This window comes from Podarcis cretensis (genome assembly GCF_951804945.1).
Source record: "Podarcis cretensis genome assembly, chromosome: 17".
In the NCBI taxonomy this organism is placed as follows: Eukaryota; Metazoa; Chordata; class Lepidosauria; order Squamata; family Lacertidae; genus Podarcis; species Podarcis cretensis.
In genome coordinates this window covers 38,943,695-38,968,705 of record NC_137187.1, presented here as the reverse complement: position 1 = coordinate 38,968,705, position 25,011 = coordinate 38,943,695, and the positions used below count along the sequence as shown (strand labels likewise).

Here is a 25,011-nt window from a genome sequence, read left to right as displayed (position 1 = left end):
ACACACAATTAAATGGCAATGGCTATCAACAGTTTTTTTTTTGGGGGGGGGTTTCCCGGCCCCCTTAAATATTTTTGGGGGGTTATGGGCTTAAGAGGAGTTAGCTCCTAAGCCAGGGTATGTGTCATTCAGGGATCCATGTCTTTGTTTTCTTGGCTATGTGTAGAACATGCTGTGCCTTTTAATGACATTTCCCCAAGTATCGCACTGATCTGAACATTAAAGATTTTGGTAGACACTGCAGCCTGAGTTTGAATTCTTCTTTGAGTGACAGCCAGGAAACTCTCCTCCACCGTGTGCTTTTTTGGAGGTTCTCCTTGTGGGAGGGGCCCCAGGGCCCCCAAAATGGATAGCCTATCACTTTAAGAAAATGCTTTAAGAAAATGCTAAGAAACTGTTAAAGCTATATACCTCTAAAACCAGTATTATTGCCAGGGACAGTCAGCGGCGGAGGAAGCTGCTTGGGTGCCTGGGGGGCAAGCTGCCCATAGGGGCAGGTGAGGGAGGGGCAAGGGGTCCATAGGGGCAGGGCGAGGGTGGGGTGAGGCATCCATAGGGGCAGGGCACACCGTGGGGCCCCCAGAGTCTGCCTGCCTCCTCCCACTCAGTCGCCCTACAGTTGGGGGGGAGGCAGTGGGCGGACCGTTGGGGCAGCGCAGAGTCTTGGGCACACGGCAGGCCCCGTGGTGAGTGCTGCCTGGCATTTTGTCACCCCCCACAGTGGGGACACCCGGGGCAGCCCCACACCTATAGCACCGCCCTTCCTTCGCCCCTGGTTGCAGGTGGTGTGGCCGGGGGTTCGGGGGAGAACAGCCCCCCAATCAAGTACAGTGGTACCTCAGGCTAAAAACTTAATTCATTCCGGAGGTCTGTTCTTAACCTGAAACTGTTAACCTGAAGCACCACTTTAGCTAATGGGGCCTCCTGCTCCTGCCACCACACAATTTCTGTTCTCATCCTGAGGTAAAGTTCTTAACCTGAGGTAATATATCTGGGGTAGCGGAGTCTGTAAAGTGAAGCGTATGCAACCTGAAGCATATGTAACCCGAGGTACCACTGTAAATAAAAATATTTAACTGACCAATTGTGTTGCAGGTGACTCAATTCTGCCCCCCCCCCCGGTTGCCGTGTGTCCCCTTTTTTCCAAGACACATCCTCTTTTTCAGGGGTAACATGGTTGCTTCTTAATGCAGGAGCCGGGAAGCTGTGACCCTCCAGACGCTGGAAGCCATTGGAAGCATGGTAAAAGTCCAGTCTGTGGTGTCCATTCACAGGTGAAACTTATTGCTGGGCATTGCAGTGATCTGGTGATGAATATTTGTGTGTGTACCAGCCCTGAAAGCAAACTACAAAACTAAGTACATTTTTATGCTCTAGTTATTTCTGAAACGGTCTTCAAGGATCGCCCCACTTACAGCGCATGGCAGTAATCCCACTCTGGAGGTTACCAGAGCATGGATAACTGGGCAAGACTATCCTGGTTCAGGAACAGCAATGGCTGGCAAGAAGCGCTCTTGGGTCTTTTTACACAAGCACAAACCCAGGTTTCAGCATGCGTGCCTTCAAGAGGGAGCTGCAAGCTACAAGTGTAACTTACGACAAATGCCAAACAGAAATCCAACAGGTGAAGCTTTCACCAGAATGCAAAGGTGGTGACCGAGGTGCGGGAGTTTTGCTTGCTGTTTTAAAATATGAGCCTACCAAAAAGAAAGAAAAAAGGCAAATCTTGCTATATAAATAGGACTTCAAGGCCACGCCATCCGTTTTGGCTCCTCTGCCACTTGGCCACCTCCTCTTCCTCACTGCCAGCTATTAGCTGCTTTCCCCCTGGTGGCAAAAGAGACAGAGAGATGCAGCAATGGGGATGGGGAACCTGTGTCTCTCCAGATGCTGCAAGGACTACAACTCCCATTATCCCTGACCCTCGGCCATGCTGGATGGGGCTTAAGAGAACTGGAGTCAGGAACACCTGGAGAAACACTCTGATTAAGATTTTGCTTGTGTTTGTGTAATTGATTAATCAATATGGTGAGCCAGCTCAAATATATTTAATCAGTTAACACATGCAGACTAAAATGGATAGTTTATTAGAGAACCAGATTCTATGTACTTTGTCTTATATCAAGGCAGTCCCAGGCTTGCCTGCTTCTCAGCACCCAAAATCTATCAATGTCCAAGAGTATGTCCAGAACACAAAGCGACATCTTGGCTCTAAAGATGGCATGTTCAGCGCCTCCTCTGACATCAGTAGCCCATGGGCAAGTCCAGAGTCCAGCCAAGACTATGGGGAAGCTTCCTGTTGCAAACATCTGTCAAGCCACAGGAGGCCCAAACAGGTCCATAGTTTCCACCACCAGACAGAGATGCTCCAGGAAGGAGCTGATGGACACACGCAGAATCCGGGCTTCATCCGCTCTCCATCGACTGCAAAAAAATAAAATATATATATTTTGTGCAGACTGGAACATAAAACGTCAACACTTGCACTACACTTAACAGTCCAATGAACATGCCACTCCTTCTGCCAATATCCTCATTCTATTCTGGTCCTTCAGCTTCCCTTTTACTCTTGGCAGACACTGGGCAACTGGTCCAATAGATTTGGATGCCAGAAAATATACTGTTTCACTTAATTATTATAGCACTACCAGAATGCAAAGTACAGAACAGAGAGGAAGGGAGGAATTATTCTTATTATCCTCCTCCTCCATATAGTATCATCAGCTTGTATAGCACTTTACAGAAAATACGAGGGGTAGATCTCTGCCCTGACAGGCTTACAGTTTAAAATTTGGTACAACAGAGGAAGGAGAGGGACGTGGGGGCAGGCAAAGGAGGTGATGATTTGACTGGCAAGTGCTGAGGCCTGGCTGCTGCCTCTAACTAAATCTCCTGGTAGATGGCTGCGTTGACCCTGGCCTTAATGAAGCACAGTGGACCAACACCAGCTGATGACATGGCTCCCCAAATCAACACAGACTGTGAAAACTTCACACTGGACTTCATTCTTCCATTTTCCCATTCTTCCTCCAGACTCTGGGTCCTTGGTTTCCAAATGAGATGCAAAAGCTGCTCTCATCAGAAAAGAGATTTTGGAGCACTTCATGCTTCCTTCCGCAGACGAGCTTTATGGGGGTGCTGACTTCATTTTCCAGCAGGACCTTGGCACCTGTCCACACTGCCAAAAGTACCAAAACCTGGTTCAATGCCCATGGGGTTCCTGTGCTTGATTGGCCAGCAAACTCGCCTGACCTGAACCCCATAGAGAATCTATGGGGCACTGCCAAGAGAAAGATGAGAGACATGAGACTGAGCTGAATAGCAGAAGAGCTATTGAAGCATCCTGGTCTTCCATAACACCTCAGCAGTGCCACAGGTTGATAGCATTCATGCCACGCCGCATTGAGGCAGTAATTGATGCAAAAGAGGCCCAAACCAAGTACTGAGTACATATGCATGCTTCTACTTCTCAGAACTCCAATATTGCTCTATTTGCAATCCTTGTTTTGCTGATTTCGTTTAATATTCTAATTTTCTGAGATTGTTAATTTGGGGTTTTCATCAGCTGTACGCCATAATCATCACAATTATAACAAATAAAGGCTTGACATATCTCGCTTTGCATGTCATGAGTCTATCTCATATATTAGTTTCACCTTTTCAGTTGAATGACTGAAATAAATGAACTTCTCCACGATATTCTAATTTTCCGAGGTTCACCTGTATAGTATCATAATATTCAATAGGACAGATTTCTGCCCTGACAGGCTTAGTTTAAAATTTGGCACAAAAGAGGAAGGAGAGGAACGTGGGGGCAGGTGAAGGAGGCAATGATTTGACTGACAAGTGCTGAGGTTTAGTTAGAGGCTTGGCTGCTGCAGTGTCCCTGCTCCAAGAGCTTCATGGGAAAGGTGATGGCAAGCTATGCTCCCGAGTTTTGCTTTTGTGTTTATTGTTCATCTGCGGGAAAAACCCCAACCCTACACGTTGTTGTTGTTGTTGGGCTTTGTGGGAAAGGTGATGGGAGCGAGGGCTTGAAGGAAATAAGCGAGGAGGATGCACAGAGGGGGTTCTGAGAGGGTGTACCAGGCATATGGGGCACCAGGGAGGAAAAGGCAGAGTTGTTTCGGGGAACAGAAGACATCTAGAGGTTGAGGAGCAAAGTTCACAGGCAAAGATGTATCAGGATACAAGAATGCTGTCCTAAGGATGGGAGAGCATGACCACAAAGGGCTCTGAAGGCAAGAGCAAGGCATTTGTGATACATCCGAGGGATGAGCATCATGTTATGGGAGTGCTGTGAGAGATGAGTGATTTTGGCAGCTAAGTCAGCAAGGGGAGACAACAGAAGGTCGGGGTGAAGAAGGGCCCCAACTCAGTGGGAGAGCAGCCACTTTGTATGCAGATGGTCAATCCCTGGTAGGTCTGGGAGCTAGGCCTGTCTGTCCACCTGAAAAAGTGCAGATGGTGCTATATGGATGGTAGGCAGATTCCTCCGTCCCCAGGAAGTTGTCCTGTGTGCAGAAGCACACGGATCCAAACGCAGGTCTTGCTCAGCACACCACTTCCTGTAATTGCACCCCACTCTTCCTCCAAGTTTTGCTCAAAACAGCCCTGCAGGGTAGGACAGGCCAAGAAAGAGACTCATTCAAAAGGGTTCAGCTCCAAGGACCTTCTGGAAGTTCCCTCCTGTGAGAAATGAGGTTACAGAGATCCAGGCAGAGGGCCTCCTTGGTGGTGGCACCCGCCCTGTGGAACGTCCTCCCATCAGATGTCAAGGAGATAAATAACTATACAACTTTTAGAAGACATCTAAAAGCAGCCCTGTATAGGGAAGTTTTTAATGTTTTATGTTTTTATATTTATTGGAAGCTGCCCAGAGTGGCTGGGGCAACCTGGTCACATGGGCGGAGTACAAATAATAAAACTGTTGTTGTTTAAACCCTGGTTGAAGTCCAACATGCCATCCATTACGGCGCCACCTTGTCTCTCATCCTCCTGCAGCTTGTGCAGGAGACCTTCCAGCAGGCTGCACAGGGGACTCAGCGCCCACCATCTGCCCCGACTGTCGCCACACCTTGCCTCTTGTAGAAGGGGGCGCCTGGCCAATACTCACACATGCAAGATGTCCTCCGTCACATCCAGTTCCTTGCTGATCCCTTCTTTGCAGGGCTCAGGGTCAGGGGCCAGGGAGCCCAGCGCAATCTGGGCCAATGATGATGATGGGAAAGGAATCCTCAGCTCACTGATGTTGGGGGTAGCGATAAGGAGCATAAAACGTACAAGAAAATCACACACACAAACACAGGCACACACTGCCCACCTTTCCAACAAGAGACACTCTCTCTTATTCAAAGTCACCTTTGTATTCTTAAGTTTAATATTTCTGGGAGAGCTTCTAGTCCCTGGTTTTTGACTGGAACTCTGACACGGATTAGAAATCCCTGCTTCTCCATGACTGTGGATGGGAGAAAACTCAAGACCAATGTTCAAATTGCAGGGTGGAGGGCAGAGGGGGCCATTTTTGTGCCGATCTCTTTCGCTTAATGTTTTTAGAGGGGAGTTTTGCATCAGGGAAGCAGGGGAAGATGTGTTATACCTAGAAGAGGAGGGGGCCCAGGGCATGTGGATTTCATTCAAGGCCTTCCTACCTCTTTCCCTCCACCCCACTCAGTCACCATTCTGTCGTATTTGCAGTTAGGGGTCAAAACGCATTAAAGGGCAACTTATCCCCATTTCTCTCCCCAAAGAATCCTGGGCACTGCAGCTTACCCCTCACAAAGCTACAAAGTGCCCACAATACTTTGCGGGTGAAACCCTTGCAACCCACCACCTTGATTTCCCAGCAGCTGTAGAAATTCAACTTGGCACACGTGCAATTCATTCAAATGCATGTTGTGGGTCTGCGCTTAGAGTCCTTCAGCAAGACCCTGGCAAGTGAGCAGGGCCCTTCTCCCCCTGCTCAACCTGCCGGATCCTAATCGCACTTCTCATCTGAACCTACAGCACAGGACCCGTTTCTATTTTATTTTTACATCGTACATCCGGGTTTCAGTTGCAGGACTGGGCGAGGCTTTTGCGCTTCTGGCACCTCAAAAAGGCGGGTATTTGGGCAGGAGGTGAAATTCCCTTTCGATCTGCAAGCGGGAAAACCCATTTCTACCGCCTTTGCACCTCCTGCCCGTTTCCTGACAGGCGCCTTGACGCAGAAGCGAGTCCGGCGGCGCCCAGCGGAGCTTCCTCCAGGCAGGATGAGGCCCCACCGGGGCAGCCGGGGCCTGATCCCCCCTCCCCTCGCTCTCGCCCGCCATCCCGGCGCTGTCCTCCCCCCAACCTAGTGCGGGAAACTACTGCCCCCCCCGAGGAGGCCCCAGCAGGAATGCCCGCCCCTCTTGGAAACAAGGAAGGGGGGGGACCGCGAAGCCTCCCTCCAAGGGACCCAGGCGTCCGAGAGCCCAGCCCGCCCCCTCCTCCGCGGGCGCAATGCTGCTTCTTTTCCGCCGGATACAAGGCGAGGCCTGGCCGGGACACAGCGCTCCCTCCGGCCGCCGCCGCCGCTCCTTCCATCGCCGCCGCCGCCTCCCCCGGGGGTGGATCCCAGGGAGCGGCCAGCCCACGTGGGGGGATCCTTCGGAATCCACCAGCCTTAGCTGTAGCAGCGTCGGAGGGGAGCTGGCGGCGAGCAACAGGAGCTTATGAGGGAAAGAGACCCAATGTGTGCAGGGTTGGGGTTTGCTTTTGTTTTTAATGTATTTTGTTGGTTTTTCCGAAGAAGAGCAATAAACACAAAAGCAAAACTCGGGAGCATAGCTTGCCAATCGGCCAGTCACTTTTGGTATAAAGTACAGCAATCGCGCGATTAAAGTGCATTTAATTTGCACGTATTCAGCTTTCTACGCTCATCAGTTGTTGTTTAATAAAAGGGTTTGAAAGGATCTGGGGGGAAGACTTTGGCAATATGGGCACACCATTCCACCCAGTGTGTTTTGACTACACGTGGTTTTGGCTTTAGGTGCCATTCCAGAACGCAAAGCCCCACATAAGTTGCAGGCTTTATGGACCACATAATCAGAGCCGGCCCACTGAGGAGGCAGGGCAAAGGACCTGCTTCAGGCGGCAAAAAAGCAAGAGGCAGCGCTCTGCCCACCCCTTCTGCCACCTTGTGGAAGGCTCCCTCCTCTGGCTGAGCTGGGCAACGGGGGTCCTCCTTTTTTCTTTTTTTAAATTTTCTTTAATTCAAAATTATAATAAGACATATTATCCAAAAACATATCATCCTTGTCCCCCCCCATTTTTCCTTCCCCCCCCCTCCCACACAAAACCCACCCACCCACCCCTGACTTCCCTCAGTTCCAGTCTTTGGTTTCTCTAAGAATACTGTTTTCTGCATGTTACAAAGTTTTGTAGATCCTCAAACTATTTAGCTGATTATTATCAATAACAAGTTTGTAAATGTTTATTCAAAACCAGCCAAGGAGTCCAGTTCTCTTTGTTGTGTCTTCAAATACTTTGTAAAGGGTTCCCATTCATCCTTAAAGTCACAGTTATCCTTGTCCCGTAGCTTATATGTCAGTTTCGCCAATTCTGCATAGTCCATCAATTTTTCTTGCCATGATTCTTTAGTTGGGGCTTCTTCAGTCTGCCATCCTTGTGCTACCAGAACTCTCGCAGCCGTTGTCGCATACATGAGGATGTTTTTCAACTTTTTTGGCAGGTCTTTCCCTACAATCCCCAACGAAAATGCCTCGGGTTTTTTAACAAATGTTAAATGGAAAATTTTCTTCAATTCGTTGTATATCATTTCCCAAAAAAATTTAATTACCGTACCTTACAATCCCACCACATATGATTAAACGCCCCCTCCTTTTCCTTACACTTCCAACATATATTTGAACTAGTTTTGTACATTTTCCCTAACTGCACTGGTGTTGTGTACCATCTGTACATCATCTTCATGTAATTCTCCTTCAATAGGGAACAATCTGTAAATTTTAAGTCGGTTTTCCATAATTTTTCCCAATCATCCATCATAATGTTGTGACCTACATCTTGTGCCCATTTAATCATAACTGATTTTACCTCTTCATCTTTCGTCTCCCATTCTAATAGTATGCTGTATGCGGCCTTCAGTAGTTTCACTTTCCCTTCAATCACTTCCATTTGAAACCTAGATCTAGTATAACTAAATCCTTTCTTGCTGTCTTCTTTATGTGTTTCATATAGTTGTCAATAATGCAACCAACTCTGAAAGTGGTCTTTGATCTCATCATAATCTCTTAATTTCCATTTTCCAACACGTTCCTTTAATAAATCAGCATATGTGAGCCATTTTCCTTTCTTTCCAAGTGGTTTGAGCAGTAATGCTTCATGTGGTGAGAGCCACCACGGGGTCTTTTGTTCCAATAAGTCTTTGTATCTCTCCCATACTCTCATTAGTGATTTCCTGATTATATGGTTGTAAAAACTTCTATGAACCTTCCCTCTCCTGTACCATAAGTATGTGTGCCAGCGAAATCTGTTGTCAAGTCCTTCTAGTTCTAATGCCTCTTGCTTATCCAATCTCATCCAGTCCCTGATCCATACCAAACAAGCAGATTCATAATACAATTTAAGGTCTGGGAGGGCAAACTCGCCTCTATCTTTTACATCTGTAAGTATTTTATGATTTATCCTTGGCTTTTTGCCCCCCCCCCACCCGATAAATCTTGAAATCTCTTTCTGCCATTTTTTAAAGCATTCATCTTTCAGGATGACTGGTATTGATTGAAAAAGAAATAGCATTTTTGGCAACACATTCATTTTAATCGCCAATATTTTTCCTAACATTGAGAGATTCATTCTGCTCCATATTTCTAAATTTCTTTTTACCTCAAGCCAAATTATTTCAGTTATTTTTAAATAGGTTTATATTTCTTGATGTTAAGCAAATCCCTAAATATTTAACATTTTTATGGACTTCAATCTCAATGTTTTGTTCTAATTTGGTTGTTTCTTCTTCCTTCATGTTTTTAACTAATAATTTAGTTTTATTCCTATTTAGCTTAAATCCTGCCACTACCCAAAATTCTGAATTTTTTCTATTACTTTAGGGAGTAAAGTTTTAGGTTCTTCCACTGTTATCACTAGGTCATCTGCATACACTTTTAACTTGAATTCACTTTTCCCAGTTTTTACACCTGTAATCTGGGAGTCTTCCAGTGTGCGGCAGGAGCAGGGGTCACATAATGGTAATTAATTTGTTGCTGATTTTAGATCTCTGCATAGTGAAACGGGTTGCAGCAAGAAAACTACTGTCCTCTGTCAGGGGAGAAATCTGAGACACAAGAAAATGAGATGGAACTTTGGTCCCATTCACCCTATACAGTGGTACCTCGGGTTACAGACTGTTACCGGAAAAATCCGAGGGCTCCCTTGGACAAAAAGTAAAGACACCAACCAGAGTAAATTGGAGCAAATCAGCAGCCTGTAGGCTTGGCCTTTCTTGACTGTTGCAACAGGGTGCTCCCCTCACTTGCAGGTGAGAGGAAAGACACAGAAAAATGGTGTGCAAGACCTTATAAAAACTTTTGAAATTCCTATCCTCTAGGTCAAGCCCACCCCCAGAAACATCATGCATACATTACAGAAAGGAGGGGTTGAGGGAGGAGTTGTGGTGGTAACCTGAGTGTCCTGTCACCGGGCTGGTTCCCTTCTCCCCCTCCCCATGAGTCATTTTCTGAAGACAAAAGGTAGTCGCAGTTTCCTGCCCCCTGAGGGAAGATCTGATCATTGTCCTTTGTTCCAGTCCATGCTGAATCCATTCCCATATGCAAATTCTTTGTGATCTTGATTGTCTTCTGTCTAGGACCATCAGGGTTGGCATAGCGACTGGGCAGGGCTCCTGTGGATGTGCTGGTATGCTCAAGGGATTATGGCTACCCTGTATCAAACCTTCCCCATTTTGTAGTCCTTCCTTCATGGAGTAAAATAAAAGTAGAACAGTGCAAATCCGATGCATGGTTGATTTTCTATGAATTTATAACAGAAGCGTAGCATATGTAGTGTGTGAGTGTGAGTGTGTGTGTGTGTGTGTGTGAAGTTTGTACAAACTGAATGATGGGGGGGGGGTTTTCCTGCTACACAGACGCTTCAGGTTACAGACTCCGCTAAACCAGAAATAGTGCTTCAGGTTAAGAACTTTGCTTCAGGATGAGAACAGAAATTGTGCTCCGGCGGCGCGGCAGCAGCAGGAGGCCCCATTAGCTAAAGTAGTGCTTCAGGTTGAGAACAGTTTCAGGTTAATTACAGACCTCTAGAACGAATTAAGTACGAATTAAGTACTTAATCTGAGGTACCACTGTACATTTAAAACACATGGCTTCCCCAGAGGATTCTGGGAACAGTAGTTTCTTAAATGTGCTGAGCATTGTAGCTCTGTGAGGGGTGAAGTATAGTTCCAACGATTCTGGGTGTGTGGGTGGGACCATGTGCTTTAAATGTGCTTTGCATCTATGCCTTGGCTGTGACCTTTCGCACATGCTTGATTTTCTGAGAAAGCTGTAAAAACAGAACAGAGGTTTATGAGTACTGCTGTAGATTTATGGTGAACACGATGGTTTATAGAATCATGTATAACATTCCAAGTTTGTCTGTGGCCAGCCCAGAGCACTTCTGTGGCATGTAACCAGGCCCAGAACATTGGTACCAAATGAGTGTCACATTTCTTCATTCTAATACAGTAATATTGGAATTGTCTGGAAGAGGGGAATTACATGCACTAAAATAAATATTGAAGAGGAAGTGTGAGTCATTGGTGCTTCCATTCCCCAATATAGTGTGTGTGTGTGTGTGTGTGTGTGTGTGGAGTGTTTGTAGGAATTCTCACTGCAGGGGAAGGTGTGCTGTTCCCTTCAGCAACATACTGCCCTGAAGAAAGAGAGAAATTTCGCCAAAATAATGTGGAAAACATTGCAAAATGCAATTCTGGCCCTCCTGAAGATCTGGGTGGATAGTTCTTCTAATGCCTGGGTATCCCTGACTTGCAGTGGCTCTGGAAGGATCTTTCTTAGCAGCCCTGTCTGGAAATGCCTGGGACCCCACCTCCTGCATGCAAAGCATGCACTCTGAAACGGAGCTCTAGCCCTACCCCAATGTGCACTTACTAGGGAGTAAGTGTTTGGAAGCACTCAGACTTCCTTCAAAGTAAACTTACTTAGGATCAAACTGCATTCCTCGTGATCAGGAGAAAACAAAAGGGCCTAACCCTAGATAACCCCAACTGCAGAAATTGGACACATCTTTGCTTAGAGTGGCCATTGACACTTGGCCAAAGGAATGGACACCAATTTGCATATGCTGTGTGTAAATGCACATATAAAAATATCTGTAGTTTGTATCCTACTAAGTCATAGTCACTAGAACCACTGAATTAGCTGAATATATATTACCCTGAGTATGACTGATGTGTTGGGTCACCCTATAATTCTACATGGGAATATTATACATCTCACTGCAGTGGGGACGACTGTGGTCTAGGTGGTTGTGCTTAGTCTGCTGCCAAGGTGCTATCTGTTGATGGGCAACTTCAGTGCCCCTGCTCTTCCTTCTGTATCTTTCAGCCAGACCTGGAATGCCCAGCCATTCAAAGAGAGGACACCTTCATTCAGAGAACTGTCACCTGCCCACATCTTAAGCCTCTGATAGCCCTGAAAATTGATGACTGTCTTCTGTAAAATAGGACACCTGAACATCTTATATTTGCTTTTCCTCTTCTGCTAATGAGTGAATGTCAAGCCATTTCCTCTTTTATCCCGGCCTTTCCACATTCTAAATAATCTAAATAGGATCTGTTTGTTTGTATATTTAGGTTACTTTCTAAACTATGCAAAAATAAGAGACAGTCTTTTATATATATACAGTATATATAAAAGAAGTAAGTATTTTGTTCCCTATGGCACGGAGTGCTAGGATGGGAAGCATCCATGTAATCCACCTTGTCTTAGACACACACCAGTAATGCATCAGCGGAGCACTTTGCTTCATTTAGTTCTTAAGGGGGAGAGATAAATAAAGAGAGAGAGAGAGAGGGGTTGCATTGGAAGTAAGCAGGGACACCGCAGGGGCTTGAACCCCGTCCTGGAAACCAGGAGCGCCAACCACAAGCGTCTTTTGCTTTTTTTTGGCCAATGCAACAAGGTGAAAAGCAAAACCTGAGAGAACACTCTGAATACAGAATGTTCTCTCAGGAAAAAAGAAAACCCTTAAGAATTATGAAGTTGCAGACAGAACACAATCAAGGTTTTATCCTTTGCCATTAGCAAGGGATATTCACCTAGATGTGTTTAAGTCACAGAGTGCCATGTTAACTGCCATTCATTTGCAGGGCAGAACAGAGAGACTGGTTCCAGTCTTCAAACTCTGCCTTTATGCTCATCTTTTTGTTTGTCCCTCCAAAGTGTGAATTCATGGGCCTGGAAGTTCCTTCTGCTGGTCTGTGAAAAGCAATCTGGACGCATTAGTTTGTCCCCGGCCCTTTCCCGCCAATTCCAGAGAAATGTTTTTGGAACACAGCTGGTCTTACTGACCTGACGTCTGCAGGAAGAGCTGGCTTCACCTGAGTGTGGTGGGCTCTGGGACAGAACTGTGAAGAGATCAAGCGGTGGGGGGGGGGGGGAATGGAGAAGCCAGCACAAAAGGATTGTACTGAAAAAGATCACTGAATTGTGGAGTGTGAAGTTTACTTGCCATTAAGTTTCCTGAAGGCTTGCAAAATTCTATTTCTTGTGTCACTGAGATGCACCTGGAAGAGACTAGGGTCTTAAGCAGCCCTCCCCTCCAGACACAGGAGCAAAAACTGCCAGTTACCTAAAGCAGCGCAGTCAAGACGCAGGTGTCTCTCAATCCTGCACTGCAGATGTTCACTTGATGCATCAAGAGCTCTGACACTGCCTTTTGTCAATGGAGCAGATCTGCTTCCGGCACAGGTAGCTCTGTGAGGTCTGTAAAAATAAGAGCTGGAACAAAACAAGGCTGGCTGTCCCACCCAAAGATGTACCTTATTGTGTGGTGATGGCACAGGAAAGGGCCTCCCCTGCAGTGGTGTCCCGACAAAGAAGTCCCTCCAGGTAGAAGCACGTAGAGCAACGGCATTCGGCTTTCGAGTTCGCAGCTCTTCTGAAAAAGGGATTGAATAACCAACGTTGCTCAATACAAGCTCTTTGGAATATTTAGTTTGCATATTTGATGTATGATTCCATTCAGAGCCTACCTTTTCTCCAACAGGCTCAGGGTGCTTGAATGGTCCCCCTCACTGTGACCTGAAAGAATCTTTGTACAAAGAGTTGCAGGCAGAACACAACAGAGATTTTCCCCTCAGCCAAGCACAAGATACTCACCTAGTTGATCTTCAGCCAGAAGACACACAACTGTATTGCTGCCATAATTACGATGGAGCATTTAGAGATCACTTGTTACAGGGTTACAGGCAAAGTAAGCAGTTTGCTACAGCAGGTTTTTAAATATATTACCTTTGGAACAGATGAACTGGCGAGAATCCAAAATTTAGTATTTGTCGGAAATCCAGCAACTTTCAACCCTATCGTTCAAGTTTTCACCAAAAAGTCAGCAATACAATTTGGGTCAAATTAAATTTCTAATAAAGTCGCAGCATTTATGGATATGTTCCCTGCATTAAACAATCATACATGTACCCCAGGCAAAGAAAATTGGGAGCTACATGCCTCCTTTATCTACAGGATTGAAGGGTACAAACCTCTATTCCAAAACATTTCACAAATGTGGGTTATTATGATTTTGTGTGGCCCTCTCCGGTCATTAGTGGAACAATCAGCCACCCCCTTATGTATGAGTAAAAATGGCCAGAGAGTCAGGATTCATAAGATTTCAAATATTTTCTCAGTCATTTCAGCCTTACCATTAGCAGAAAAAAAAATCTGCCCTTTATGTACAGGAAAAAATGGTCACGGCTCATCCTTCCTAATTGTGAATATGTTTGTGCTTAAACGTTTGCTGGACTTTTTTTGCTTAAAAATGGCTGGCAAAATGGTGAAAAGCTCTACTCACTCCAATGCCTCTCCCATTGCCACCAGTAGATTCACCCTCAAAATGCCTTATCTGCTTTTTCACACTGAAATCAGCAAGGCAACTGCCAAAGACAAAGGAAGCAGTTTGATGCATCAGCTTTTAAAATGGGTATTCTAAATGGGTATTCTACCTTAGGAACAGAATTACTGGCAAGGATGCAAAATGCTGGCATGTTTGGAAACTTTTGGATTTATACACACCTGAAGGAACCAAAACTCAACAATATTTAGGTGACCCTCTTCTGCAGTTGCCCAGTAAGTACAATTCGTTTGGCTTCAGATGCCAAATGCCACTACTTTTAAGCAGCTGCTCAAGAGGGTTTGTTATTCTACTCCTTGGAAGCCACAATATACATAAAGTTAACTTCTGCCCCTTAACAAAGGAGCTTATCTATAGTCCCCAAGAAGCTATCACAAAATGGCTGCAAAGCATTTTTCTCAACAGGGCAGCCTGAGCTAACATGAAATTAAACTATGTTGTCTTCTCCCCCTGGATCCCCCTGGATCCTGCTACCCTTCTCACTTCTAAGTCTTACCTGTGTTAAAATCTTACCCATCTTGGTTTTTCCAACTTCTGGAGCGAGGTTCTGGAGCGAGAGGTCGCAGACCAGATCCAGGGGCCCTTGGAAGAAGCTGCTTTTCTGGCTCCATTTCCATCAGGGTTTGGTCCTGCTTTTGGCACGGAAAGGGCCTTGGTCGCCCTGCACCTCTGGCGAGAGACAAGGGAAGGGGCTCAGTGACCCCCAGTGCCTTCCATCAGCTTCGGCTGGTGGCCCAGTTGCGCCCGCCCCTCTCTGGACAGGGGGAGCCTGACTCCTGCTGTCTCTGCTCTGGGAACCCCTTCTTGGCTCGTTCTTTTTGTTTCGATTTTGTACATTTGATATTTTATGTGAGCCACCCTTAGACCTTCGGGTATAGGGCGGCATAGAAATTCAATAAATAATGATAATAAGAACTTCAGCAACAGAAAGGCCAAACTTCTTTTTATGAAATGGCTTCTCCTTTTAAAAGAAAAGCCTTCTATTTTCTGCAATTATTCTTCACTCTGCTTGAAGCAGACTTCATATCCACCTACCCTTTCCTCTGCTCCTTTGTACATCCAAAGACTTGTTGCTCAAAAGGGAAATAAACTTGATTTTGCCCCTCACATTCTTTTCTTTATCTTAGTTTTCCTTGGCTTTTCTAGTCATCAGGTGTATCTGCTTTTCTTGATTCTCTTTAAAATCTTCATCTTGGTGTTTTTTGTGATTTTTCAGTTTAATTTTTTCTTGGCTAAGCTTTCTTTTGGGGGCTTTCTCAAAGTCCAGCATCTGTCCACAATTTACTCTCCCTGCTTTACTATGATTAATTCTTTGTTGGTCTTTTTATTTTCTTTGTTTCCTTTAAATTTAAAATGTATTGCGTCTCCTAACACTTTTTAGGGAGTTACTGAATCTATCTTCTGTCTGTCTATCTACCATCTACAAGCAACATTTAAAACTGCCATCTATGGAGATCACAAGTGAACATTTGTTGTATCTCTTTTTAAAGATGTAAATCCCAACTTCAGCTCTGACCAGTGAGAGGGCTAAAACCAGTATTATAGCCAGGGACAGTCTCACTCACTAGACTCTGGCTCGCTCCTTCCACCACCTGTCAGTCATAAGGACACATAAAATAGTCCCTCGGCGCATTAATACAGTGGATACAAATGGGTTTGCTTTCAACATGGGGGGATCACTGCGCATGGGTGAGAAAGTAGTGCCGGCCCCACTCTCTAATAACAGGGTTGCTGGGGGGCCATCTTGAATAAAATATGGGGGGCGGGGGGCAGTAAGCCCTGCCCTACATAGTCACATGACACGCCACACACAATTAAATGGCAATGGCTATCAACAGTTTTGGGGGGGGGTTCCCGGCCCCCTTAAATATTTTTGGGGGGTTATGGGCTTAAGAGGAGTTAGCTCCTAAGCCAGGGTATGTGTCATTCCGGGATCCATGTCTTTGTTTGCTTGGCTATGTGTTGAACCTGAAGTACCTTTTAATGACATTTCCCCAAGTATCACACTGATCTGAACATTAAAGATTTTGGTAGACACTGCAGCCTGAGTTTGAATTCTTCTTTGAGTGACAGCCAGGAAACTCTCCTCCACAGTGTGCTTTTTTGGAGGTTTTCCTTGTGGTAGGGGCCCCAGGGGCCCCAAAATGGATAGCCTATCGCTTTAAGAAAATGCTTTAAGAAAATGCTAAGAAATTTAAACCTGTCTACCCCCCCCCCCTCTCTATCTACAAGCAACATTTAAAATTGTCTACTATGGAGATCACAAGGGAAAATTTGTTGCATCTCGTTTTAAAGTTGTAAATCCCAACTTCAGCTTTGACCAGTGAGAGGGCTAAAACCAGTATTATTGCCAGGGACAGTCAGCGGCGGAGGAAGCCGCTCAGGCGCCTGGGGAGCAAGCTGCCCATAGGGGCAGGGCGAGGGTGGGGTGAGGCGTCCATAGGGGCAGGGTCCACTGCGGGGCCTCTAGAGTCTGCCTTCCTCCTCCCACTCAGTCGCCCTTCAGCTGGGGGGGAGGCAGCGGGCGAACTGTTTGGGCAGCACAGAGTCTTGGGCCCACTGCAGCTCCCATGGTTAGTGCCGCCTGGCATTTTGTCACCCGCCTCAGTGAGGACACCCGGGGCAGCCCCGCACATACCGCACCCCCTTTCCTCCATCCCTGGTTGCAGGTGGTGTGGCCGGGGGGGTTGGGGGAGAACTGCCCCCCCCCCCAATCAAGAAAATAAATATATACTTAATTGACCAATTGTGTCGCAGGTAACTCAGTTCTGCCCCTCCCCCCCGGTTGCTGTGTGTCCTCTTTTTCCAGGACACATCCTCTTTTTCAGGGGTAACATTTTAAAAATTTGCCCAAATGTCTCTGGCTATACTTTCTGGATGAGTCCTAGACAAGACTGGTGATTGAAGACTTGCTTTCCCCATCTTTTCTCTTCTCCTGCCTGCCCTCCCCCCCCCCCAGCAATATATCACAGCTTCTATAGCCTACGTATAGAGGGAGTATTTAAAATGAGAATCTTCATGGCGTCCTCTTTTTTGCTCTTTGTAATATGGCAACCCTAACTTGCCCCCCCCCTAAAATAAATCCTGGCTACACCCATGGCAGGTGGTCATAGCAACAGTGCCAATTTGTTGATATAATCAATGAACAATTACCATGTACTTAGAAATTTATCCTTCTTACTCTGTCCATTTATCATCTCATTGCTGTGTTGATTCAAACTCCCAGATTGTGCCATTTCCCATACCTGGGAAAAACAAGTTCGTAAAGTGAGGGCCTCCCCCCATTTCCCACCTGACAGATACTTCCATTCTGGCAGTGCCTGTCAGAAAAGTGACCATCGTCAAAGAAGGAATATTGGGGGTGAGATTCCGCCCCCCCGAACCAAAAAATGTGAGCCACGGATCCCTGTTTAGTTTATAACCAATTATAATGATTTCAGAATTAATTAATTTATTTGGTTGTTTATTTTGCCAAAATGGTACACAAGTGTTTTTTTCACCATTTGTTCCCCACCAGGATGGGGCTTTACAAACCATTGGAGCAATGGAGAGACAAGTAACCAGTCATTTGTTGGTTTCTGCTTTCTTCACTGTGCAGCGAAATGCCAGTCACAAGGCATTGTTTACATTCCACAGTCAGAGTACTGTTGGGTTTTCCCACGGGAATGGGAGACTGGATGTGACGTACACTGGTTTCCTGTTTTTGTCAGTTCTCTCGGTGATTCCGAGGAGAGAGGAAGTTGCTTCTCTGCTCTCGCAGAAGCAAGATGCATGTTTGTATTCTCTCAGCATTGAACTGTAAATAAAGTAAAGTAAAGCATGTGGCACGTACTTCTCATCATTCCACTGCGTAAAAGACCCTGCAAAAACAACATTTTTGGTTATGGGCCCAGAAAAACGCAGTCATATTGAGAATGGAATTCAGAAGTCGAATCGGAGTGCCAGCAAAGGATCGGAATGCAGAGGGACGGATCGGACGTTATCTGCTCTGCGCGTCAGGATGATTTATGAGAGGTATGTGCTCATGCTCCGGGCAGCCTGCCAGCTTCTACTTAATGGCTTTATGGCTGGACTTTGAACTTTTAAAAGCCGTTTGCCAGGCACAAGGCAAAGGCTTGGGACGCTGGAAAACCTAAAGCACTTTTGAAATTGCTTTTGGAATGAGGTTTGAAGCAGCAGTGACGCAGCTGATTTAACGCAGCAGAGATGGCTAATGCAAAGCTAGCTGATGCTTTTGGGATTCCTAAGCTCAATAAGAAAAACTATGCAGAGTGGGTTCTCTATGCTGAGGCTATTCTGCGGAAAGAGGGTCTTTTTGAGGTGATTACAGAAAACCCCCCAGCTCCATTGACAGATGCATGGAAAGCTAAAGATTTCAAAGCTAGGGGAACTCTTACATTGATAGTATCCCCAGAAGAGCTCTGTCTGTTGCGTGGTAAGACCTCAGCCAGAGAAATTTGGGGCGCTTTGAGAGAGGCTCACTTGAGGACAGAAGCTGGGTCCACTATGTTTTATTATACTAGGCTGCATAATATGGCTCTTGCAGAAGGTGGAGATGTGCGTACACATCTGATGGAGATGCAGAATCTGAGACATGAGCTGCAACAGAGAGGACTCACCTTTCCAGAGGCTGTGTATTCCTTCATGATACTACATTCTTTGGGTTCAAGTTGGGAGTCCGTTGCCACTCAGATTGCTGTTCAGCCTACTGCTCAACTCACAGTAGACTATGTTACTGCCGTGATTCTGAATGAAGCAGACCGCCGGGGTGCTAGCTGCATGGGTAAGGGGGAGTCTTCACAGACATCATCCCAGAGTGCAGTGGAACCACCAGATGGCGCCAAAGCTTTGAAGGCAGTGAAATGCTACTCGTGTGGACGTCTAGGCCATATGAAGAGGGAATGCAGATATCCCAGGGCCAAGACAGAGCAGCGCAGCGAAAGCTCATCGCGTGGAAAAGGCCGAGGCAAAGGCAAAGGTCCGGTGTCCAGGACAATGCAGCACAAGGCGATGGTCTCACGCTTCACTCCAAAGGTTGCAAAGGTCCAGAAGACGTCTAGATCTTTCTTCGTGGTGGATTCGGCTGCAACGCACCACATGTGCAACGATAAGCATCTGTTTGTGTCTTTTACACCGCAGGAAGGTGCAATTCACCAGGCGGATGACCACACAATCCCCAGTAAAGGCTACGGAACTGTTGTTCTTCACAGTTTGGACTTATCGATACAAGATGTACTTTATGTTCCAGATGCCAAACACAATCTACTCAGTGTTGCGCAGCTGAATGAACGGAACATTGACGTTTCCTTCAAGAACAAGAAATGCACCATTACAAAGAAAAACGATTATGTATTGCATGCTGAATATGTTGATCGTTTGTTTGTTTTGTATTTTGATGATGTTGTGCAGGATGAAACTTGTTGCATTGCAGGTTCTAACAAAAGTTTGCATGCAGAATGTATTCATGATTTTCACAGGAAATTTGGTCATTTGCATTTTGAGGCAGTATCTAAGATGCCTGCCTTGGTTGAAGGTATGACTATTAAACCCTGCAGGTACCACATGAAGTGCAAGGCATGCGCAGCAAACAAGGTAAAAATGGCTGCGAAAGGTAAGGTGTCTAGTAGGCAAGCTACAGAACCATACCAGGTTGTTCATGCTGATTTGGTTGGACCACTAGCGCCCTCTTTGGGTGGAAATAGGTACTTCATGGTTCTCATTGATGCATTTTCCAGGTATATTTATGTGTACAATCTCAAGCAGAAATCAGAGGCTTTTCCAAGGTTCAAGGAATTCTGTGCTTGGTTGGAAAATGTGCATGGTAAGAAGATAAAGACTTTTTTCACTGATCGCGGGGGGGAAATTCACTTCTCAGCAGTTTGAAGCTTTTCTGACTGAGAAAGGAATTCAACACGATTTGTCTAGTCCTCGCTCGCCATGGCAGAATGGACTTTGCGAGAGGGCAAATCAAACATTGCTTCAAGGGTTAAAAACCTTGCTGCATGATGCAAATCTTCCAGAGAGTTATTGGGCCGAATCTGTCTTGTGTTTTACTTACAGTTATAATCGCAGGTTATCTTCAGCGATTGGTTGTACCCCCTATGAGCAGATGTTTGGCAAGAAGCCATACATCAAACACATGAAAATTTTTGGTTCTGACATGTGGGTTCACACACCACAAAGCTCCAAGTTAGGCAAGCGTGGATTGCATGGTATCTTTCTAGGTTATCAGAAAGGTTCTTACAGAATAATGATGACTGACTCTAAGACAATTAAGCTCACAAGAAGTGTTGAGTACAATGCCAAGTGGGGGGAGAATGTGGGAATTTTCCAATGTTATCCTGATGACAGTGATGAGACTGAGGATGAACAAAAGCAGCCACAACAACCCACACCCACTGATGAAGGTTCTGATTCTGAGTCTGAAACTGAATCGGGTGATTCAGAGGATTTCAAGAGTGCGAAAGCCTCTATGCGACCCTCTGAAAGCTCTGATCAAGAATTGGAAGAACCATTGTTCACAATAGGTCACTTTTCTCCTAAGAAGGAAGAGGAGAGTGTTGAAGACCTAAGGCTAATTCGCAGGTCACAAAGAGCCACAAAAGGCAGACCTCCAAAGAGATTTGCTGATGAGTTTGCTAAGATAGCAGTAACAGCTGTTAAAAGCTCCAAAAAGGTATTTGAACCTTCAAGTTTCCAAGAAATCCAGGATTTGGATTCAAAGGAAGCTGAGCCATGGTTAAATGCCATGAAGGCTGAGCTTGATTCCTTAGAAAGGAACAAAACATGGGAGCTTGTTCCAGTAGTTCCAGGAATGAAACTACTTGGAAGCAAATGGGTCTTCAAAGCGAAGACTGATCAAAATGGCAAGATAGTCAGACACAAAGCCAGATTGGTAGCCAGAGGTTTTGCACAGGTACCAGGTGAAGACTATCACGAGACCTACTCACCCACAGTGAGGTATGAGAGCATTAGGCTTATGCTCAAGCTAGCTGCAGAGGAGAATCTACACATTAGTCACCACGATGTGAATACAGCTTTTCTGTACGGATCTCTAGGTGAATCACTTTATATGCTTCCACCTGATGGCGTACAGGTAAAACAGGGATTTGTTTGTGCTCTGAAGAAGTCCCTTTATGGTCTCAAACAAAGTGCACGGTGTTGGCACACAAAACTCACTGAAGTATTGTTTTCTCTAGGTTTTAAGCAAGGGAAAGCTGATCCATGTGTATTTGTCAAAGAGGAGGGGCAAAAGAAGCTGTATTGCTTGTTTTATGTTGATGATATTTTGTTCTTTTGGAAAGATGTCACAATGTACAATAACGCCCTAGCTCAACTGAAAGAGCACTTTGACATGAAAGATCTTGGTGAGGTAAACAACTACCTATCTCTGGAGATAGAAAGAGATCAAGACGGTAACATTCTAGTACACCAGTCACGGAAAATTGCTGATGTGTTAAGCAAACTAAACCTGATGGATGCTAACCCTGTAGACACACCGATGACAACAGGTTATCAGGTAGATGACACTGAAGAAGCATTTTCTGACACTACACTGTACAGAAGTGTGCTAGGCAAACTAAACTTCATTGCCAGATGTTCAAGACCAGACATTGCTGTTAGCTGTAATTTGCTAAGAAGACAAGTCAACAATCCTACTGTTAAGGATTGGAAAGCTCTGAAACGTATAGCACGCTATTTGAAAGGCACTATGCATTACAGACTGAGATTTAACAATCAGAAGTCTGGTGGTCTTGAGATATTTGCAGATGCAAGTTTTGGAAGTGACACTACAGACAGGAAAAGTACATCTGGAGTTTGCTACATGTACAATCAGGGTCTATTTGATTGGTCATGCAAGAAGCAAACAACAGTTAGCTTAAGTACTTGTGAAGCTGAACTGAATGCACTGTCTTATTCACTTAAAGATTGTGAATGGTTGTTACAATTGTGCAAAGACATGAAAATTCCTGTCAAATGTCCAATCCAGGTTTACCAGGACAACAAAGCATGTTTGGCTTTGCTGAATTCTGAAGGTTGTAAGCAAAGCACGAAGCACTTGCAATTGAAGTTGCAACATGCTAGGGAATGTATTCAGAAGAGACTCGTAACGGTGTCCTATATGCCAGGTAATGAAATTCCTGCTGATGTATTGTCCAAGATTGTATCAAGGGATCAACACTGTACTTATGTGCAGAAGTTGGGTTTGTACTGATATTGTACGAACACGCTGCCCAGTGATGTTCACAGAAAGGGGGAGGATGTTGGTTTCTGCTTTCTTCACTGTGCAGCGAAATGCCAGTCACAAGGCATTGTTTACATTCCACAGTCAGAGTACTGTTGGGTTTTCCCACGGGAATGGGAGACTGGATGTGACGTACACTGGTTTCCTGTTTTTCTCAGTTCTCTCGGTGATTCCGAGGAGAGAGGAAGTTGCTTCTCTGCTCTCGCAGAAGCAAGATGCATGTTTGTATTCTCTCAGCATTGAACTGTAAATAAAGTAAAGTAAAGCATGTGGCATGTACTTCTCATCATTCCACTGCGTAAAAGACCCTGCAAAAACAACATCATTTTTGTTTCCTCTTCTTGGCAGGCCTATTCACACAACATGTGCATGGTTGGTCCTTAATGCAGGAACCGGGAAGCTGTGACCCTCCAGACGTTGGAAGCCAACTCCCATCATCAGCCCCAGGCAGCAGGGATGAGGGAACCTCAGAATACTGTGGTTTTGTTCCCACAATGTTTGTCGCTAGACACTGTAACATTAGAGGATGAATTGCTTGTGTGAATCAGCTGTCTTGGGTTTAAGTTCATATATGAGACATGCGAAAACAAAGGAAAGACTGTAATTCTGTGAGCAGGGCCTGCATTGTTTTAGAAAATGTTAGAGAGAAAACATTAGACACTTTATAATTAAAATAAAAACCCTCTCCATAATTTCGTTTCTCTGCATTTACCTGCTGAATGTGTAAACGGATTTCATTGAGGGGAAACAATATTGCATTTGAAGCATGGTAAAAGTCCAGTCTGTGGTGTTCATTCACAGGTGAAACTTATTGCTGGGCATTGCAGTGATCTGGTGATGAATATTTGTGTGTGTACCAGCCCTCAAAGCAAACTACAAAACTAAATACTTGTTTCAGGAGTCAAGTCCCCACCATATGAACCTAGACATGGTAACATCTTCTTTTGGACTGATGACGTGGAAATATGGGGGCTTTTCTGTTTTGTCAAAACTTGTTTTTTACGGATTTCACCTGAAACAAACAAATATGCTGCTACTTGCTCTGAGACCTGGGGAAAGGACACAATATAAATAAAACATCATCAGTTTACATAGCAATGTGCTATCTTTGTTTCTAACCGGAATGCACCTTCCTTCAAATGCCATCTGTTGTTTTCCCTTTTGGGCTCAAACTATCTATAACTCTGTGCCTTGGTTTCTTTTCTGTATTACAAGAAACGCTTCCCAGCATGTTGGGAGATGTGCCAAGTCGTTTCTCATCATCAGGACTCTTTGAACCAATGGGGATGGCAAGAGAATTGCCGCCACATCCTGAGCTTTTGACAGCTGTACAGCAGGCAGCAATCCAACAGGCACAGTCTTTGCTGGCATAGGGATGTGCCAGTGAAGAAAACAGTGTTTGTCTGAATTTATGCATGGCATGTAGTTGTTCAGGAAGAGGGTGGTTGGCAGCATTAGGTGGCACGAGAACTGGCATATCTTTAGTTCAGCATCAGATTCATAATGGGCATGTTAAAGTTACGACAATGCCTTACATATCAATCCTAACTGTATACTCAGTTCACACATGTATGTACATCAGTGGTGGGTATCTCAAGCTCTCTGCAGCTGAAGATATAAGCTGACTGCTCACCTCTATTGAAAGCATTGTGGTGATATGCAAGTTCTGGTTGCATTCTTATTTCTTCTCCTACATGCAAGTTATGACAGGATGTGGTAGTGCTCAAATAGTAAACACGTATGCCCCAGCTTTTGAGGCCTTACAGCAGAATGCATGGATGACTACAGGAAAAAAGGTTTCGCCTGTGATTATCTGCCTGCGACAGCTCTTCACATGTAATCACTAATCCATACCGCAATGGTCACATTTACATTGTACACGTAAGACACTACCATAACAAGACTTCCTCCAAAGAATACTAGGAACTGTAGTCTGTTAAGGGCGCTGAGAATTGTTAAGAAACCCTGCCCTGAGCTAGAGTCCAGTGCCCTTAACAAATTCCCAGTTCCCAGGATTGTTTTGGGGAAAGCTATGACTGTTAAGGGACGCAGGTGGCGCTGTGGGTTAAAGCCTCAGCGCCTAGGGCTTGCCGATCGAAAGGTCGGTGGTTCGAATCCCTGCGGCGGGGTGCGCTCCCGCTGCTCGGTCCCAGCGCCTGCCAACCTAGCAGTTCGAAAGCACCTCCGGGTGCAAGTAGATAAATAGGGACCGCTTACCAGCGGGAAGGTAAACGGCGTTTCCGTGTGCGGCTCTGGCTCTGGCCAGAGCAGCGATGTCACACTGGCCACGTGACCCGGAAGTGTCTCCGGACAGCGCTGGCCCCCGGCCTCTTGAGTGAGATGGGCGCACAACCCCAGAGTCTGTCAAGACTGGCCCGTATGGGCAGGGGTACCTTTACCTTTACCTTTATGACTGTTAAAGTGCTTTAAATACTTGCAAATAATTATGTTCTGCCTGTAGAGTTTGATCTGTGAGGATGCAGACACATACCCAACTCTACAATTCTATGATTCTATTCTGTATGCAAGTTCACAGTGGATGCCACAGAGGTAAACATTCAGGTGCCAACCTGTACTTGGAGGTTCCATTGATTATTGTGAAACTTGCTTTTCAGTAAATGAGTTTCCAGGAGAAATCTGCTTGC

General features: G+C 45.5%; 2 protein-coding genes and 1 long non-coding RNA gene across 18 annotated transcripts in view; 1 reads left to right on the top strand and 2 right to left on the bottom strand.

Moving 5' to 3' along the window:
* LOC307206025 (uncharacterized protein) overlaps positions 1–15,987 on the bottom strand; it is a 46,585-nt gene extending 30,598 nt beyond the window's left edge. For 2 of the 15 annotated variants that reach the window (XR_013834209.1, XR_013834210.1), the window contains exons 1-3: positions 15,157–15,665; positions 14,635–14,790; positions 13,247–13,305 (exon numbers count right to left, since the gene is read on the bottom strand). Coding sequence is in view for 3 of the 15 variants with exons in the window: in XM_079958842.1 (XP_079814968.1) it covers positions 13,035–13,152; positions 13,247–13,305; positions 14,635–14,790; positions 15,157–15,180 (357 nt within the window). In the remaining 12 variants the exon portion in view is untranslated. The other 13 variants (XM_079958840.1, XM_079958839.1, XR_013834207.1 and 10 more) reach the window with 12 other exon arrangements.
* On the top strand, positions 1,173–23,058 carry LOC307206054. 2 transcript variants are annotated; one of them, XR_013834240.1, is made up of 2 exons: positions 1,173–1,274; positions 22,715–23,058. It is a non-coding gene; the product is annotated as an uncharacterized lncRNA (long non-coding RNA). The 2 variants fall into 2 exon arrangements; XR_013834241.1 differs by lacking the exon at positions 1,173–1,274 and adding an exon at positions 16,902–17,018.
* On the bottom strand, positions 2,067–6,686 carry LOC307206035 (EKC/KEOPS complex subunit LAGE3-like). The gene is made up of 3 exons (XM_079958860.1): positions 6,509–6,686; positions 5,117–5,245; positions 2,067–2,424 (listed from the first exon to the last, which is right to left on the bottom strand). The coding sequence occupies exons 1-3, from the start codon at positions 6,565–6,567 to the stop codon at positions 2,313–2,315; spliced, it is 300 nt and encodes a 99-aa protein (XP_079814986.1). The 5' UTR covers positions 6,568–6,686; the 3' UTR covers positions 2,067–2,312.
* Positions 23,059–25,011: the final 1,953 nt, after the last annotated feature.